Source organism: Mesoplodon bidens, assembly GCF_964165515.1.
Source record: "Mesoplodon bidens genome assembly, chromosome: 13".
In the NCBI taxonomy this organism is placed as follows: domain Eukaryota; kingdom Metazoa; phylum Chordata; class Mammalia; order Artiodactyla; family Ziphiidae; genus Mesoplodon; species Mesoplodon bidens.
In genome coordinates this window covers 69,206,787-69,224,813 of record NC_138169.1, presented here as the reverse complement: position 1 = coordinate 69,224,813, position 18,027 = coordinate 69,206,787, and the positions used below count along the sequence as shown (strand labels likewise).

General features: G+C 35.3%; 1 protein-coding gene across 1 annotated transcript in view; it reads right to left on the bottom strand.

Moving 5' to 3' along the window:
- Window positions 1-18,027, bottom strand: part of DCC (DCC netrin 1 receptor) — a gene marked incomplete at its 5' end in the record, with an annotated part of 1,182,001 nt that overhangs the window by 319,315 nt on the left and 844,659 nt on the right. Inside the window, 3 exons of the mRNA XM_081253253.1 lie at window positions 7,110-7,159; window positions 13,452-13,590; window positions 15,285-15,433. Coding sequence (XP_081109379.1) covers window positions 7,110-7,159; window positions 13,452-13,590; window positions 15,285-15,433 — 338 coding nt within the window. The remainder of the gene's footprint in view (window positions 1-7,109; window positions 7,160-13,451; window positions 13,591-15,284; window positions 15,434-18,027) is intronic.

The window sequence follows — 18,027 nt, the reverse complement described above, 5'->3', positions numbered from 1 at the left end:
CATACACTATGATCAAGTGGGGTTTATCCCAGGAATGCAAGGATTCTTCAATATACGCAAATCAATCAATGTGATACACCATATTGACAAATTGAAGGAGAAAAACCATATGATCATCTCAATAGATGCAGAGAAAACTTTCGACAAAATTCAACACCCATTTATGATAAGAACCCTCCAGAAAGTAGGCATAGAGGGAACGTACCTCAACATCATAAAGGCCATATATGACAAACCCACAGCCAACATCATCCTCAATGGTGAAAAACTGAAACCATTTCCACTAAGATCAGGAACAAGACAAGGTTGCCCACTCTCACCACTCTTATTCAACATAGTTTTGGAAGTTTTAGCTACAGCAATCAGAGAACAAAAATAAATATAAGGAATCCAAATCAGAAAAGAAAAAGTAAAATTGTCACTGTTTGAAGATTACATGATACTCTACATAGAGAATCCTAAAGATGCTACCAGAAAACTACTAGAGCTAATCAGTGAATCTGGTAAAGTTTGAGGATACAACATTAGTGCAGAGAAATCTCTTGCTTTCCTATGCACTAATTATGGAAAACCTGCAAGTGAAATTAAGAAAACACTCCCATTTACCATTGCAACAAAAAGAATAAAATATCTAGGAATAAACCTACCTAAGGAGACAAAAGACCTGTATGCAGAAAATTATAAGACACTGATGAAAGAAATTAAAGATAATACAAATAGATGTAGAGATATACCATGTTCTTGGATTGGAAGAATCAACATTGTGAAAATGACTCTACTACCCAAAGCAATCTACAGATTCAATGCAATCCCTATCAAACTACCAATGGCATTTTTCACAGAACTAGAACAAAAAATTTCACAATTTGTATGGAAACACAAAAGACCCCGAAAAGCCAAAGCAATCCTGAGAAAGAAAAATGGAGCTGGAGGAATCAGGCTCCCGGACTTCAGCCTATACTACAAAGCTACAGTAATCAAGACAGTATGGTACTGGCATGAAAACAGAAATATAGATCAATGGAACAGGAAAGAAGCCCAGAGATAAACCCATGCAAATATGGTCACCTTATTTTTGATAAAGGAGGCAAGAATATACAATGGAGAAAAGACAGCCTCTTCAATAAGTGGTGCTGGGAAAACTGGACAGCTACATGTAAAAGAATGAAATTAGAACACTCCCTAACACCATATACAAAAATAAACTCAAAATGGATTAAAAACCTAAATGTAAGGCCATACACTATGAAACTCTTAGAGGAAAACATAGGCAGAACACTCTATGACATAAATCACAGCAAGATCCTTTTTGACCCACCTCCCAGAGAAATGGAAATAAAACCCCAAATAAACAAATGGGACCTAAATTAACTTCAAAGCTTTTGCAGAGCAAAGGAAAGCATAAATAAGATGAAAAGACAACCCTCAGAATGGGAGAAAATATTTGCAAATGAAGCAACTGACAAAGGATTAATCTCCAAATTTACAAGCAGCTCATGCAGCTCAATATCAAAAAAACAAAAAACCCAATCGAAAAATGGACAGAAGATCTAAATAGACATTTCTCCAAAGAAGATATACAGATTGTCAACAAACACATGAAAGAATGCTTATCATCATTAATAATTAGAGAAATGCAAATCAAAAGTACAGTGCAATATCATCTCACACTGGTCAGAATGGCCATGATGAAAAAATCTAGAAAAAATAAATGCTGGAGAGGGTGTGGAGAAAAGGGAACCCTCATACACTGTTGGTGGGAATGTAAATTGATAAAGCCACTATGGAGAACAGTATGGAGGTTCCTTAAAAAACTACAAATAGAACTACCATATGACCCAGCAATCCCACTAATGGGCATATACCCTGAGAAAGCCATAATTCAAAAAGAGTCATGTACCACAATGTGCATTGCAGCTCTTTTTACAATAGCCAGGACATGGAAGAAACCTAAGTGTCCGTCGACAGATGAATGGCTAAAGAAGATGTGGCACATATATACAATGGAATATTACTCAGCCATAAAAAGAAATGAAATTGAGTTATTTGTAGTCAGATGGATGGACCTAGAGTCTGTCATACAGAGTGAAGTAAGTCAGAAAGAGAAAAACAAATACCGTATGCTAACACATATATATGGAATCTAAAAAAAAAAAACATCGTCATGAAGAACCTAGGGGTAAGATGGTAATAAAGACGCAGACCTACTAGAGAATGGACTGGAGCACACTGGGAGGGGGAAGGGTAAGCTGGGACGAAGTGAGAGAGTGGCATGGACATATATACACTACCAAATGTAAAACAGATAGCTAGTGGGAAGCAGTCGCATAGCATAGGGAGATCAGCTCGGCGCTCTGTGACCAGCTAGAGAGGTGGGATAGGGAGGGTGGGAGGGAGGGAGATGCAAGAGGGAAGAGGTATGGGGATATATGTATATATATAACTGATTCACTTTGTTATAAAGCAGAAACTAACACCACTGTAAAGCAATTATTCTCCAATAAAAATGTTTAAAAAAATGTTCTGTATATTATGACTGAGAACAAATAACAGTGTGAAGTTTGTGAGTGTAAATATTATTGTAAATGCCAGTTTCTAATTTATCTTTACATGGAATCAGTCATCTAAGGTCTCCTATGTCTCCTCCTTCTCTACATTAAATTTGAGAAATCTACCACATTTGTAAGCAAAGGACTCAGAGCTCCGGTTCCATGTAACTCAGTGGCCAAAGTGTATTTTACGAAGGATTTAGGATGATTCAGAGAGAAACAAACAAACAAACAAATATTTTTCATGAGCTATCTAAGGCCTTTATACAACACAAAAGAGGGAGATTTACATGTATAAGAATCATGGTGTGAGAGTAGAAGTGGTTCCAGAACACCTATGCGAACTGTGCAGTTTCAGAGAGGTTGCCATACAGCAGGAAACAGTGTTAATGCAAGTGCTCTCTGCATAGCCAAGAGAAGACAACCCCAATTTCAGAATAAAAAAAAACAAAGACATGCTCCCTCAAAAAAAAACAGAAGACCTGCAAATTAACATCATAACTCAACTGGCTCTTTGTTTTTACTTCTTCCAGTTTCTCCTCCTCTCCTTATTTTGACAATTTTGCTCACAGTGGCTACCAAGTGAATGTATCCCAGGTGGGAATCAAATGCAAAAGCCTCACTGAGCTATCTGCTTGGCTGTCACTTCTGGGTTTTGTTTTTTTTTTTTTTTTTGCGGTACGCGGGACTCTCACTGTTGTGGCCTCTCCCGTTGCGGAGCACAGGCTCCCGACGCGCAGGCTCAGCGGCCATGGCTCACGGGCCCAGCTGCTCCGCGGCATGTGGGATCTTCCCGGACCGGGGCATGAACCCGTGTCCCCTGCATCGGCAGGCGGACTCTCAACCACTGCACCACCAGGGAAGCCCTGTCACTTCTGTTGATAAGAGAATTATCACTCGCCCAATGACAGAAGACAGAGACCTCAGTCAAAATCCTTCCTGTATATGTATGTATATGTATAACTGATTCACTTTGCTGTACAGCAGAAACTAACACAACATTGTAAATCAACTATATTCCAATAAAAAATTAATTAAAAAATGAAATAAATTATTTCTTTAACAGTCAAAGTTTAACTGAAAAAAAAAATCCTTCCTGTCATACCACATCTTCAGAAGCACAGCCCTCTGATGCTACCCAACAATTCAACACTTAAGATTCTCCCTGTATTATTAAAATATTAATTAACTAATTAATTTTTAAAAGACATTAAAACATCTGGGGCCCAAACCATCAGTTTGTTTCCTGAAGGTGGAAATTGCTATTTTAATTCTCCCTTTGGGTAGTTTCTTGGTAAAGGGAATTTGCATGATTGCTTAACTAATTTTCGAGTTATTTAAGCGTGCCAAGTTATGTTGAAACATGGGGAAATGAACACTTTAAGATTCAGGAAGATAACCAGTCATATTTTCTACTATTGCAGTAATGGCATCACACACTATTGAACTGTGAGTGACTAACTGGGTATCCCATTCCAGGAGTGAACAAAATGACATCCACATAGATTAAGGATAATAATTTCAGTAGAGAGGTGTATGGTGATATAATGAGAGGAATCCAATATTCTGTGTTTAAAGATTCTATGGGGCTTCCCTGGTGGCGCAGTGGTTGAGAGTCCACCTGCTGATGCAGGGGACACGGGTTTGTGCCCCGGTCCAGGAAGATCCCACATGCCGTGGAGCAGCTGGGCCCGTGAGCCCTGGCCGCTGAGCCTGCGTGTCTGGAGCCTGTGCTCCGCAACAGGAGAGGCCACAACAGTGAGAGGCCCGCGTACAGCAAAAAGAAAAAAAAAAAATCTATAAATGATAATTTTATGCCTTGTATTCACTTCTCGGTTCTATGTACAAAAATCCTAGCCATCTGTGTGCAAACACCAAGAAATTTTCTCATTGACTGTCAATAAAATGGTCAATTATGTTCCATAATTACAGATATGATATAGAATAAGAACTTAAAATATGACGGTTCCTTCTATATTAAATAAAAATTCCAAGTAAAATGAATAACATTAAAGTCATAATTCTATTAGTCTAAAAGAATACAACACTTATTCAACTACAATGTTTCTTTTTTTACAAATTTGTTCCTTAAAATGGTAATCATCTGGGGCAAATATTAGTATATTTGAGAGCTTTTCTTTTGTTTCAAACAAGAGACAAATGTAAAAATAGCATATTATTGTTTTTCTCTGCATCAACCTATTGGGAATGATAAAACAGTGCTTTGATCATCCAGTCCCTTTCCTCTTGGTAACAATCCAAGAAAAATAATTTATAATGCCTTAAAAGCTAGGAAAGAAGATAACAGAGGGAGGGAGAGGAAAGCAAGAAGCTTTCTAGTGCCTGGGCCTGGTTTATTTATTCTGAAAAGCTAATGAACAAGTTAAATTTTCTGGTAGTGCAACATTACAGCGATAACTTCAGGAAGATAGAAGCAGGGGTGTTGCTGCAAACACTGCAGATTTTAGAAGAGCACGGCCTGTGATATTTGATTATGTATGTGTGTGTGCGCGCGCGCGTGTGTGTATGTGTGTGTGTGTGTGTGTGTATCAGTTGAAAAAGTCAATTTTGCAATCCAGGAATTCCCTCCTACAGCAGGGTAATAAATTCATATTCAAAGACAGTCAGCAACCGGGGTCATTCAATAATGCCTTATTCTCATTCCCGAAGAAAACATTCATCCTTTGCTAAAGTAGACTTTTTATGGGATATGAGCATACACACACAAAATAGCTTATATCAATTTCTATGATCTGTCCTGAAGGAAAGATGTAAATCGGGTGAAACTCTAATAAAAATGAGTCATTAAAACAAGAGAAACTACAATATGGTCTCCCAGTTTCATTCATTAGCAACATACAATAATGATAAAAATATACTTGACTTTGATTTGGCAATCTGTTAATTAGAATAGCACATCTGTAAAATATTTAATGTTGTAAATCATAATGTCATTTTTAGGGTGATGTCTATTTCTCGTTATTTTCCTTTAGCTCATTTTTCTTCCCTTAGGTTCATTTATTTTTCTCCCTTCTACGTTTAAATTTGTTTCATTCATTCTTATCCAATTAGTGCCTAAAATTATAAGAGGATAACCATTTTAGAGACATTTCACTAGCTCCAAAAGGTAAACTCATTTGACAGAGGTAAATCTGATCAAAATCACAAAATATGGCTTCGTCAGAGACTTTTGCAAAATATGGCAAGAAATTGTATACTGAGTGAAGTAATAGCTACTGATGCTAAGTTAGATCCACTGCATATGCTGTATTACTACTTCCTCATGACAAATCAATAAGGGAGGGATTAACATGCACACTGTATGAATATAGAGAAACTGAAGTTTACTGCGGTTCGAAACTTTTCTGACATCGTATACAGTTACTAAAAGAGGAAGCTAGTATTAAAAATCAGAGTATGACTTTCTCTAAGACACATATGATTTTCCTGTTGTCTCCCAGAGCATGGAGACCGGTTAGGCCAATCTCCTCACTGAGACCCAGGGAGAGTGAAATTATTTCTCTGAGCGCACACAACCAGATGATGACAGAGGCAAGCCAGGCCAATCTTACTTTTGCTTTCCTCTACTGCGTGGTTTTTGCTTCTTTGCAATGCTGAGTGAGACACACTTGAAAAAGGAGATATTTCTAGAAAACTGATTCTGGCATTAACTCCTTATCTTCAGCTATACCCAGCCTAATTTAAACCCTTTTGAAAGTTGTATCAACTTTTCAGGCCAGGAAAACATTAATCACTGATTAATACTGCTTCATACAGATAACCTTGTCAGACCTCAAGAACAGCCTTCCATGTCTATATTTATCAGAGAAGAAGAGGAATGAGGATGAAATATTCAATTCAAATTAAATCTACCAAGAAACAAAAGTCTCTCTTTATCCCACCTCTTGTAATTACTTTTTTCATTCCTACATTCAATTGTTCCATCTAGCACATTATGTCCTATACAGTAAGTCCCCCACATACAAACGAGTTCCATTCTGAGAGCACGTTCAAAAGTCCAATTTGTTCGTAAGTCCAACCAAGTTAGCCTAGGTACCCAACAAACACAATCGGCTATATAGTACTATACTGTAATAGGTTTATAATACTTTTCACACAAATAATACATAAAAAAATAAACGATCACAAAAAATAAATAACACATTTTTTATCTTACAGTACAGTACCCTGAAAAGTACAGTAGTACAGTACAACAGCTGGCACACAGAGGCACGTTCGCATCTTTGAAAGTTCGCAACTTGAAGGTTCGTTATGTGGGGGACTTACTGAACTGATAAGTATAGGTAAATAGACAACTTTGTTACCTGATGGAATAGCCTTTAATCATGATAACATTTATAAAATCAAGTGTACTAGAAACAAACAACTCCTTCATTTAATTCATTCAAGTGTGGTGGAAGATGTGGGATTAATGCCACTCACTGTGTTGTTCTGGAACATTTCCTCACATGGAAGCCACCATCCACCCCACGCAGTGGATGGGTGATTGAAAGTTACACATGTATTGGTAATGAAGTAGTAAACATTTCCACAACTCACCCTTGAATTAACTACTTCCAGGGAGACATTCTGAGGCGGGGCACTTGGCACTAGAAGAAATAAAACAAGGTGAGATCGTTATTGCCAAAGTCACGAAAGAGAAAACTCCAGCCCTCTTTGAAAAGAGAAAGCATGTCTTTTTCACTGTTCATAAGGATAATTAGGTAGGTAATTCCAGGTGGCACTTCAAAATTTTCCTGGAGAGATGAAAAGTGACTGCATTTGTTTTTCTCACTTAGTGACCCAGTTATCCATCTAGGGAGCCCCCAAAACTCTTAGGCAAAAAAGCACCTGCCGTGATACTAAATACTGCCATTTAATTACAGCTTTCTGGTGATAACCTTCCCAGAGGAACCAATAAAAACACACGGGAGATTTCCTAGAGTGGTTTTAAGGGCTTAAGATATTGTGCATTTCAGGACCTCCACGGTTTTATGATGAAATATGTCATTCTGACGGTCACTCTCGTTGCTTAATCCTTTTAAATGCAACCTTTATTATCCCTTAAAAAGTGAAAAGAAGAAATACATCCCTTTTTATCCCTCACACTTTGTAATTAAATCTCTGTGTCATAGATGCAAGCAGGTTACCAGAGAGCATTTGGTGAGCCAATTCTATTAACAAAGGAGCAATTTATTTTTCTTCTTGGGTTTTCTAGGTATTTTGCTTCTCTTACTTGCATTTTGATTGTTCCAATCCTTCATGGAAGGAGGAAGAACATACACAGCTTTCTTTATAATACTTCTAATGGATATTTACTTTATCAAAAAGTGAATATTCTATCAAGTTAGTAATTCAACGATAGCCATTCACTGAATGACTGTAATATCTCAAGTACTATTCTAGATGTCTTGGATGAATCATATATATATATATATATATATATATATATATATATAAAATATATATATATATTATATATATATATTAATATATATATATAAATAAATCTGTCCCACAACAGTAACATAAGTAGCATTCAGTAAATGCTTAATATATATAAATCAGAGTATTCCTTATCTTTTTTCATGACAAATTGATAAATTTAATAGAGGAGGAAGGCTTTCAGCATCTTCAAAAATTTAAGGGCCATTTTTGTTATATTCCTCTTCTTTAATTTGAACTTGGACAATATCTATGTTTTCCTGGGGTGCTTATATTTATCCTGAATTTATTTATGTCCTACTCTGATTTTGCCTTCTCAAAAGTAATCACTATGAGGGCGTGATATATGTCTGATTAATCTTTAAATCCTCCAAACTGACATTCAATTAATATTTACTGACTCAATAATTAAATGAACAAATGGATACTTACTTAAATATTAGCTCCTGGACCTTTCTGGACATGATAGGAATTATAATCACTTATTTTGTTTGACTTTGATGAATAAGTGATAAACATAATAGGAATTAGTCACTTATTTTGTTAGTACTTGATAAAGGTTATTACCAATGTAACTTGTGGTAAAATGTTTATCAGAGCTTGTTTTTCATGAATTAGGTCAACAAGCATTCTTTCAAAAAAATATTTCATTATTTAGGAGATAGATTTTATTTTTAAATTTCATTTAATTCTGCTATGGTTTTCTTATCAAATACAGAATATAACCTTCACAGGAACCAGGATTTTTGTCCTTTTGATGCTGCATCCCCAATATTGATGTGTGTTAAGCACATGGGGCACACTCAGCAAATGTATATTGAATGAATCATTAGTAGAAAGATTATAAGATTATAATAAAATATTTTTCATATTTAGATTTTGGTCAACAAATTTGGTCACAAAAAAAAGTTTATAATTTTGCAATCTTATTTTTTAAATTAAGGTATAACATATAGGAAAGTGCACAAACCTTGAATGTATGACTGGATAAATTGGTGTGTGTGTGTGTACATCCCCATTTAAACACCATCTAGATCAAGATATAGATCATTTTCAATAACCTGGAAAGCTCACTGTGTCCCTTCTTAGTCAATATCTTTCTGATAGTAACCACTACTTGTTATGACCTCTAACTCCACAGATTAGTTTATTCTGAGCTTACTAAAAACAAAACCATAGTTGTGTGTTTTCTTTCCCAGAGGCTGGCTTCTTTTGCTTACTTCTTGATATCCATTCATATTGTTGCATGTAGCAATAGTTTTTTTGTTTTGTTTTGTTGCTCCACAGTATTACAATGTACAATTATTCTAATTTATATTTATCTGTTCTACTGATGAATGGCATTTGGATCAATTTCTAGTTTGGAGTTATGAGAATAAAGCTGCTATGAAAATTCTAGTTTGTGTCTTCTGCTGGACAATTGCACTCATTTCCTTCATTCGTTTATACCTAGGAGTGGAAATACTGGTGGGTGGGAACCCTATGAGGGTTAAACATATGTTAAGTTTTAATAGATACAAAGTTTTCTAAAGTGACTGTACCAAGAAAAGATTAAAGATAGGCTGGAAATAAAAATAATTTGTGTGATCAGAAGAACTAAAAAAAAAAAACTGATGTTCTCACAATGAGGAAGAATTTAATATGACCCACATTCAAATCACTCTGTAAAGCAGTAAAAATTAAAACAGGTAAAAACTGGAAAAAAATGCTATGTTCTAAATCATATAATTGCACGGCTTCTGAAAAATATATTCTTTAAAAGTGAAGATTGGGAATAATGTCTTAATATTAGGTGATAATAAATCACTTCTTACTGATAAAAAATATTTCTAGTTTAGGTTTCATATGATATTCTAATATTTATATCATATTATAGTTTACTAATCATATTACACACACTTTTGACCAATTAAATAATATGAAAACATAGAATATTGGAGGAAAGAGAAGGTATTTAAATTTATCATACATTTTGTTCTAGGTACTGTGCTAGTTGATATGTAACCCTTAAATCTCACTTTAATGAAAGTTTATAAATGGCATTTAACTCCTCATTTCAGAAAGCCAAGAATATATAAGAACAATAATAAACTACCACAATTTGATAATTTTCCGTATTAGGAATTTAAAGCCATCAAGTCCCAAAGGTGGACTTGTAACAATGGTGTTAATGAATTTTGCCTATTTTTTTACAATATAAATTTCTCTTACTTTTCACTGATGGCACACTGGCTATTCTTGCCTTACACAGTCAGGAAAAAAAGTGGGCAATTTTTTTCTACATTATTTTTAGTTATTATTCTCTTCTTCTTACTATCAATTTCCATACTATTTACAAATAAATAGATACAATAGATAGGATTAGATGCTTGGTGGAATCCACATTTATCTATTGGGACTTTTCTTTATTTGTCTTATTTGACAACGCTTCATTGTTTCATGAGGCAGAGGGGAAGGACATAGTTCATTGCTTTTCTCTTCAAAATGTCAAGTGGTTTATCAATTACAATAGGTTCATTAAAGCCAGTCAGAGGCATTTGGTCTGGAAACTCCTCTCAATGTGGTGGAGCATGCTGGTTTAAGCACAAGGTGATGAAGCATTCTCCAGAGTAGATTAAGTTCTCAAATTTGTATATGAATCGTACATATAGTCACTTGAATTCATCCCCTTAGCAAGTGTGTGCTGTCCTGTACACATAATTTGTGGATTGAAAGAATTTATATGTAGCTCTGAGCTTTTTTCTTGAAGGACCTGAGACATTTATCATAGAATAAGAGAGACATATATATTTCCATACTGAATCCCCCTTTTTACTTACTCGCTTATATGACCTGGCTCTGCTGCTTACTAGCTTTTGTGACCCCTATCTTAGTTTTGACATCTGTAAAGTAGGGAGAAATACAGTGTTGTGAAATGTGTGGAGCAGGGCCTGCACTAATAAGTGCTCAATAAATATTAGTGATAACAGTAAGAAGCAGATTCCTATAGCTAAGCTTGCCTATAAAATTTGGTCCCTCTGCTTTTGAACACAGGGCAAGTTGGCATGGACACCAATAAATGTTAATGAATTCATAAAATCTGTTAGTAACCTATTCATGTCAACTAGTTCCAGAGACAGTGCTTAAGAACAAACTGGCAAAACTACTTACAGTCTACACTAAATATTAGGCTGTCTAGATTGATGCTCTACAATCCCAACGGTTTGAAGAAGTGGAACGCTGTAAACTAATGATATACTAGGTGGAGGAATCTGAACAAAAAAGTGTTTCTTCCCAGAAAAACAATTAAAACAGAGCTAAATTAGAGATGATGGCTCCCCAGAATAAAATCTTTACAAGCATCTTAGCGTAACATGGATACTTTGGGGACAATTAATTCAGAAAAAAAGTTATTTGCATTTTATTTTTGCTTTTATTCAATTTTTCTATAGTCCCAATACAAATTTTTTATGGTAAGAATTTCTCTGGCCTTATAGGAAATCTGATGCTCTCTATAACACATATATATTTACAAATAATCATATGTTAAGGTAGTCACACAAAGAGGAAGTCCTAAAGATGAGTCTATACTTACAAACATTTGTACAGGTTTGGCTGAACTGATTAATTCAATAAATATTTACTGAGTTAGGAGGGATACAGAGATGAATATAACATCATCCCTCATATTAAGGAACATTTAAAATAATGAGAAAAAAAGACATTGGCATAGATAACATTTATTAAACATTTAAATATATGCCATGCCCATGTTTTAGGTGTGTATATGGATTAAACATTTAATTTTCACAACATCTCCCTTTTATAACATCCAGAAAGTCAAGAACAGGGCTTTGTGACTTACAGCTGGGAAGCAGGTGACTGTTAATTGTAATTAAATTCATCTATATGTGACCTCAGCATACATAGCTTCAGTAGAGAGAAGAGGACATCAGATTGAAGTACAAGAGATGAGTTTATTGTAAAGATGAAAGCAGACGACGTTGAAGTACCCACTCCTAGGGGCCCCTGAGGTTCATGTGTTCTCTATCAAATGCATCTGATAGAGGGAAGCTGGGGTCCCTTGCAGAGTGATGCTTGTTGGATTAGAGTCATGACATCCTTTTATTTAAGGACAGGCATTTTCTAAATACTAAATGCTGCAATACTTCTAGATAATAATTCTTGGATTAATGAGTAATAATCTATCTTTCTCACTTACGACATTTAAAACCAAAGTAGAGAAAAAGGCCACAGCATTACAGTTCAGTGTGTGAATGAAATCTACATAAATTATGTAAAATATTCATTTTCATTTGTTTTCCTTTTATTTTTATAATTATAAGTTGTGAAGTAATTTATTCTGCCAATAAATATTCTGTTCTGTCTTCAATAACAGAATCAGATGGATGGGCTTAAGAATTACATTAAAAATTATACCAAAGCGGTGTCAGATATAAAGTATTATTTTACACTGAAATTGCAAATGAACATTACCCCTGTGTCATCTTTGCACTATCCTTAATAACATGCATGCCCTTCCTCATTTCACTGATAGTGTATGAAATATCCACCCAGATGCTTTCCTAGATTGAAGCAAGGTTGGATCAGTCAAGGAATCACAAACTAAAGTCATTTTTTTGAAATTCGAAAGATCAATAATTTATAGAATTACACATATCAACATGGAAACCGTTGCTGAAAAGAAATAGCTTGATGCCTTTTTAGTATTCATGGAGGTCACATCTCTGCATTTCTGCACCTGTCTGAATTGTCACTGGCCCCATATCATATGCTCTGCTGTGCTTTATTTTCACTTTTCATTAAACTTCCAACCTTTCATTATCATCCATTTTTAGATCTCTAGTTTCCTCTGCTACTGCTTTGTCAAATTCATCTACTTCATTAAGATTTCTTTCTCTTTTTTATGGCATTAAAAAATATGTCTAATCTTTCATTTGTTAGGCAAGGTAAAATTAAAATATAAATTTTCATATTCAGTTTTAATACTTTCAATACTGGATTATTTGGCCTAAAACTTCATGATTTTTTTTCAAATTAAGAGGTATATGTAGGAGGACTGTCCATCATTTACACTTTTCATCATCTACCATTGTTTAGAAGGAGAAACAAAAGAAAGATGCTAATGTAAATTAGCCCACACACATGTACAAATGTATTTGTATTTATAGGAATAAAGGAAAACACACACGAAGAAATGATTCTGAGCTCTTAGGCAGCAGTCACACTTTGAAGATGACTAATTAGGACATCCTGATTCAGAGTATATACCTTTTCAAAGTTTAAATTTGACTGTAATAGGTAGTTTGAGTGAATTAGCCAAATTTCTAATGTATGCTAGCATACTCCATGAAGTTTTAGTTAGGAAACCTTGAACATGGAATCTATGACAGATATCCAATATTATTTCATTATTATAACAACTATGTGAGTCAAATTTCACTGTCTATAACTTACCATCAGAAAGCGTAACCACGGTTATATCATCAGTAGATACTCCTGGCCCATAGCGATTGTAAGCTAGGAATCGAAGACTATATTCCGTGAATTTTTTCAGGCCTTCCAGCTTATAAGATAGTCCATCGACCTCTATATTCTGGAGACATAAAACACCAAAACTGTCATTCAGGAGACACGTAAAAGCTAAAATGGCAGCCATTCTGTGCAATCAGTGAATTGGATGTTAGACTCTTACTCACAAAACTACACTTTAGCCTTATTATGAGTTGTTATAAAACCTAAATTGTGACACACACTCCGCCACTGAAGACCAAACCACTCTGTAGACCCTAGTTAAAACAGCACCATGCTATCTTTATAATCATTAAGTTCCAATTTGTTTAACACCACCCAATACATTGAATGGTGTGCACTATTAACGCCCACACCAAAACCCTGACAGGCAGAAGGCAGCTTGTAAACCCACAGAAGGGAGAGTTGCTTCTGTACCCAAAATGGAATAATTTACCAAGAAACAATAGAATTCTTCCTTCTTGTGCTGAAATATACCTGAGATTCTCGAAACTGACAGATACTTTCCTACAATTGTTATGGATATTTTGCTACAGTTGTTATCTCTCAAAATGCTGTGAGGTTAAGTTGGAATTGTTTTCAGCAGTTCACAGATGTAGAAATGAGGTAATGGAGGTGAAGGTCACTGAGCAAATCAGAGCCAGTTCACTCCAGAAGATCCATTATACAGCTCTTCCCAATGATCCTCACACTCTGTCTTGGGTGACACTATTTTTTAATTCACTTAAATGAATTAGTAAAATGCATTATTGAAGACCTAAAATGTGTAGGAAAAGGGTAGAATAGAAAGGTGAAAATAAGAGCTAAATAGCATGGGAGCAGTAAACAAAAAAAAAGAGGAATGAATGATTACTTAGGAGGATCTCAATACTTCTTATGCTAAAACTTGGAACTTGGCACTGTTCTGAATAGAACTAACGCAAACATTTTATTTTAATGAAAAATATCTATCATGCAGTGTATGTGGAAGCATGAAGACCACACTCTAATGGGCAAATTTCACAACACATCATAAGAACTTCAATATCCCAAGGTCATTTCTGGTCTTTCCTATTTAACTACCCACTTGTCTATGTATCTTTTTCCACATGAACTTGAGAATCTGGAAGTAAACATCTCAGTAGTCATATATATGTCACAAAATAGAATAGTTGAGTTTCATGTGTCTCCCTTAAGACTCATTTACTCTTACTTTACATGAAAATCTAATTTGTCTATTTTCCAATGTCTGTGCTTAATCACAGATTAGAAGCAAAATGGAAGGTAGTCTTCAGGAGTAAAGTAATTCTGAAAACAATGAGAAGTGATAGGTGATGGTCCCATGGTAGGGAGAAGACAGAAATAACATCAAACATATGAATGTAAAAAGAATGAAAAAAGCAATTTGACAGAAGTTGCTGAATGTAAGATTGATCATCCCTTAGGATAAGGACTGAAAAATGCAAATACTTTTCTGGAACCAGATGGGCTCATTCAAACGTGGTTACACTGGCTCATTCAAATGTGGTTACACTGGCCCAGACCAAAATATACTCAAACAAAAAAATCTGCATCCTTTGTATTAACTTCATCTCATTGCCCATTTGCCTCTCTTACCACCCGAATTCAATTAAATTGCTTAACATTTTCAGTAACAGTTACTTTAAAACTGATCAGCTATCCAATTAATGTGCTGGATACTGGTTTATATCAAGAGCCTGCAGATGTCCTGCAATTTCTCCGATAGGCGACAGGAGTGGGGCCCATTCTCTTGCCTACCTGTTCCTTCCCCGTGGACACTTCAGTGCAGAACAATCTGTAACCTTGTACTGGACCATTTGCATAGGCAGGGGGTTCCCAGGTAATAAGAACTGAAGTAGGTGAGGTAGATACGGCTTGCAGATTTTCTACTGGCCCTGGAACTTGCACTGTTTACAGGAGAAATTGATTAGTACAAGAAGGTCCTCTTTCTCAAAACAAACAGAATTTCATCTTTTACAGTTCAAGGAAATTATAGCACCATGTACTATTTTTAGAACCATATGGAATAAGAATATAAAAATATAGGATATAAATAGAAAGTTATGCAATTTTAGAATCATTTCATTTTAAAATTCAGAAGAGGACTTATATTAATCTAAATTACTTATTTCATTTTTCAGTTGAGGAAACTGGTCAAGGAGTATAAGTGACTAGGGTAATGGCTGAAGAAGAGTGGGATTCTTAATCTAAATTCTTAGTATGGAGAATTTTCCACTTTGCAAGTAGGCCTTTGCCTGTGTATTGCTAACTGCAGAATGAAAAGAGAAAATGAAATTAGAATACTTGTACATCATGATCCTACTTATAATTCAAATAGGCAGCACAGTTATGGATAATTTACCACATTGTCCTTATTTAAGTCATCATTTTAAAATCTTGCCCAAATCTGGGTCCTTTAAATTAATTTCAGGATTTAATTTTCAATTTTACTTTCTAGTATTCTATCTTCTCTCATAACTATTACTTCACTTAATCAAGGATAAGAAGCGTGTTCATTAAAGAAATTAGAAAAACACAGGTCCGCAATCACTTAAACAAAACATTTACATCCAGATGTGTTTCTATATCCAAAAATTTTCAGGTTTTAGAAATGTAACATGGTGCATACACAGTGTTTTATGTAACACCCCGAGTGGGGTCTGTGGTAGCACCCTGTTATTAAACCATATATTTGCAGCAAATACATGACATTCACACCAAACAGGATTATTAAAGACTATATATATAGTCTAACATAAGGTCAGGTCAGGTTAGGATGTGAAATGAGTTAGGAAAATCCTTCTGATTTTAGATTTGCAAATTCTGAATATATGCAGAATTCTTTATTTGTGCCTATGGACCTGAAATTAAATATATGATTTGTAAATGGTAAATGCAATAATCACATTAGTTACTATAATCTGAAATAAATAGTCTCATCATTGCAAGCATAACAACAACTTAAACATGCTGTGTACTTCCGCCAGCCTTAGATACCACCTAGCTTTGGACAGATAGATATACATTTTTTGCCTCTAATTCAACTCTTGTGAGTTTGAACTTCCATAGCGAAATAGCATATGAAAACCCAGATGACATGACATCTGATGATATACTTCTTAGATCGGAATGGAACCTGTGTCTCTGGATCATTTTCAGAATTTTTTCCATGGAACCCAGCTCCTTAAGGCATTACCGCTCACACATTTTTTGGGAAAAAAAAATACTCATGTCAGAAACATATATTTTATGTTGAGACAGGCTGGGCCCTGGGCCCTGGGACCCTTTGCTGCAGTGCACCTGGACAAACCTCTCCCCAAGCAACAGAATACAAAGAAACTATAAGGGACTAAAAATAACTGTGCATGTGCAGTTGGGGCAAATTATGGACAAGGAGATACAAAAAGACCAAAAAAAAAAAAAATCCCAACTGCCACATCTGAAGAGCTGGGAGCAAAGACAGGGTGTTGGGAGCAAAAGTAGGGTACTGCACATGCCCCCTGCACTCAACACCACCAAATGGGTGGGGAGACCACCTAAGACACCCCTCTGGCCGAATCCCTGGACACACCCCTTCCCTCACCCCATAGAAGGAACCAGCTTGCCCTTCCTCAGGGAGCGAGCAAGGGAACCTGTTACTTGTTTTCGCTCCTCCCTGCTGCAGCATGGGCCCCAATAAAGCCTTGCTTGATTGGGGAAGGCCAAGAACCCTGGTCGGTATCAATGTCACCTTCACATATTTTCCCACCAGTCCCCAAATCTGGAGAATCGTTATTATTGACAATTGCATTCTTTTCACCTTAACAACTGATTATTAATAATTTCTTAAAAACTTATTTGGAAGACATTTTATACCTATAGAATACGTTAAGAATGAGAAGAGTACATAGAACACCCTTGTTCCCTTTATCCAGATTTACCCATTATTAACACTATGTTCTATAAACTTTATCATTCTCTCTCTCAATTATCTATCTATCTATCTATCTATCTATCTATCTATCTAGATTTAGTTGCACTGATCGGGCTCTTTACCCCTGAATTCTTTAATGCATATTTCCTAAGAATTAATGTGTGCATGAATAATATAATTGTCAACTTCAGTGCATTTCATAGTAATACAATATTACTAATCGTCATCTGTGTCAACTGACTCAATAGTGTCATTTATGTAGCATTTTCATCTCTAATTGAGGATCCAGTTTATGGTTAAGTTTGAATTTCTTTACCATATCTCTTTAGTCTGCTTTATACTGAAACAGTTCAAAAGCCTTTCTTTATCTTTTAGGATATATATATATATATATATATATATATATATATATATATATATTTAAATTATTGGAGTCTAGTTGATTTACAATGTTGTGTTAGTTTCAGGTGTACAGCAAAGTGAATCAGTTATACATATACATATATCCACTCCTTTACTTTTTAAGATTCTTTTCCCATATAGGTCATTACAGAATACTGAGTAGAGTTCCCTGTGCTATACAGTGGG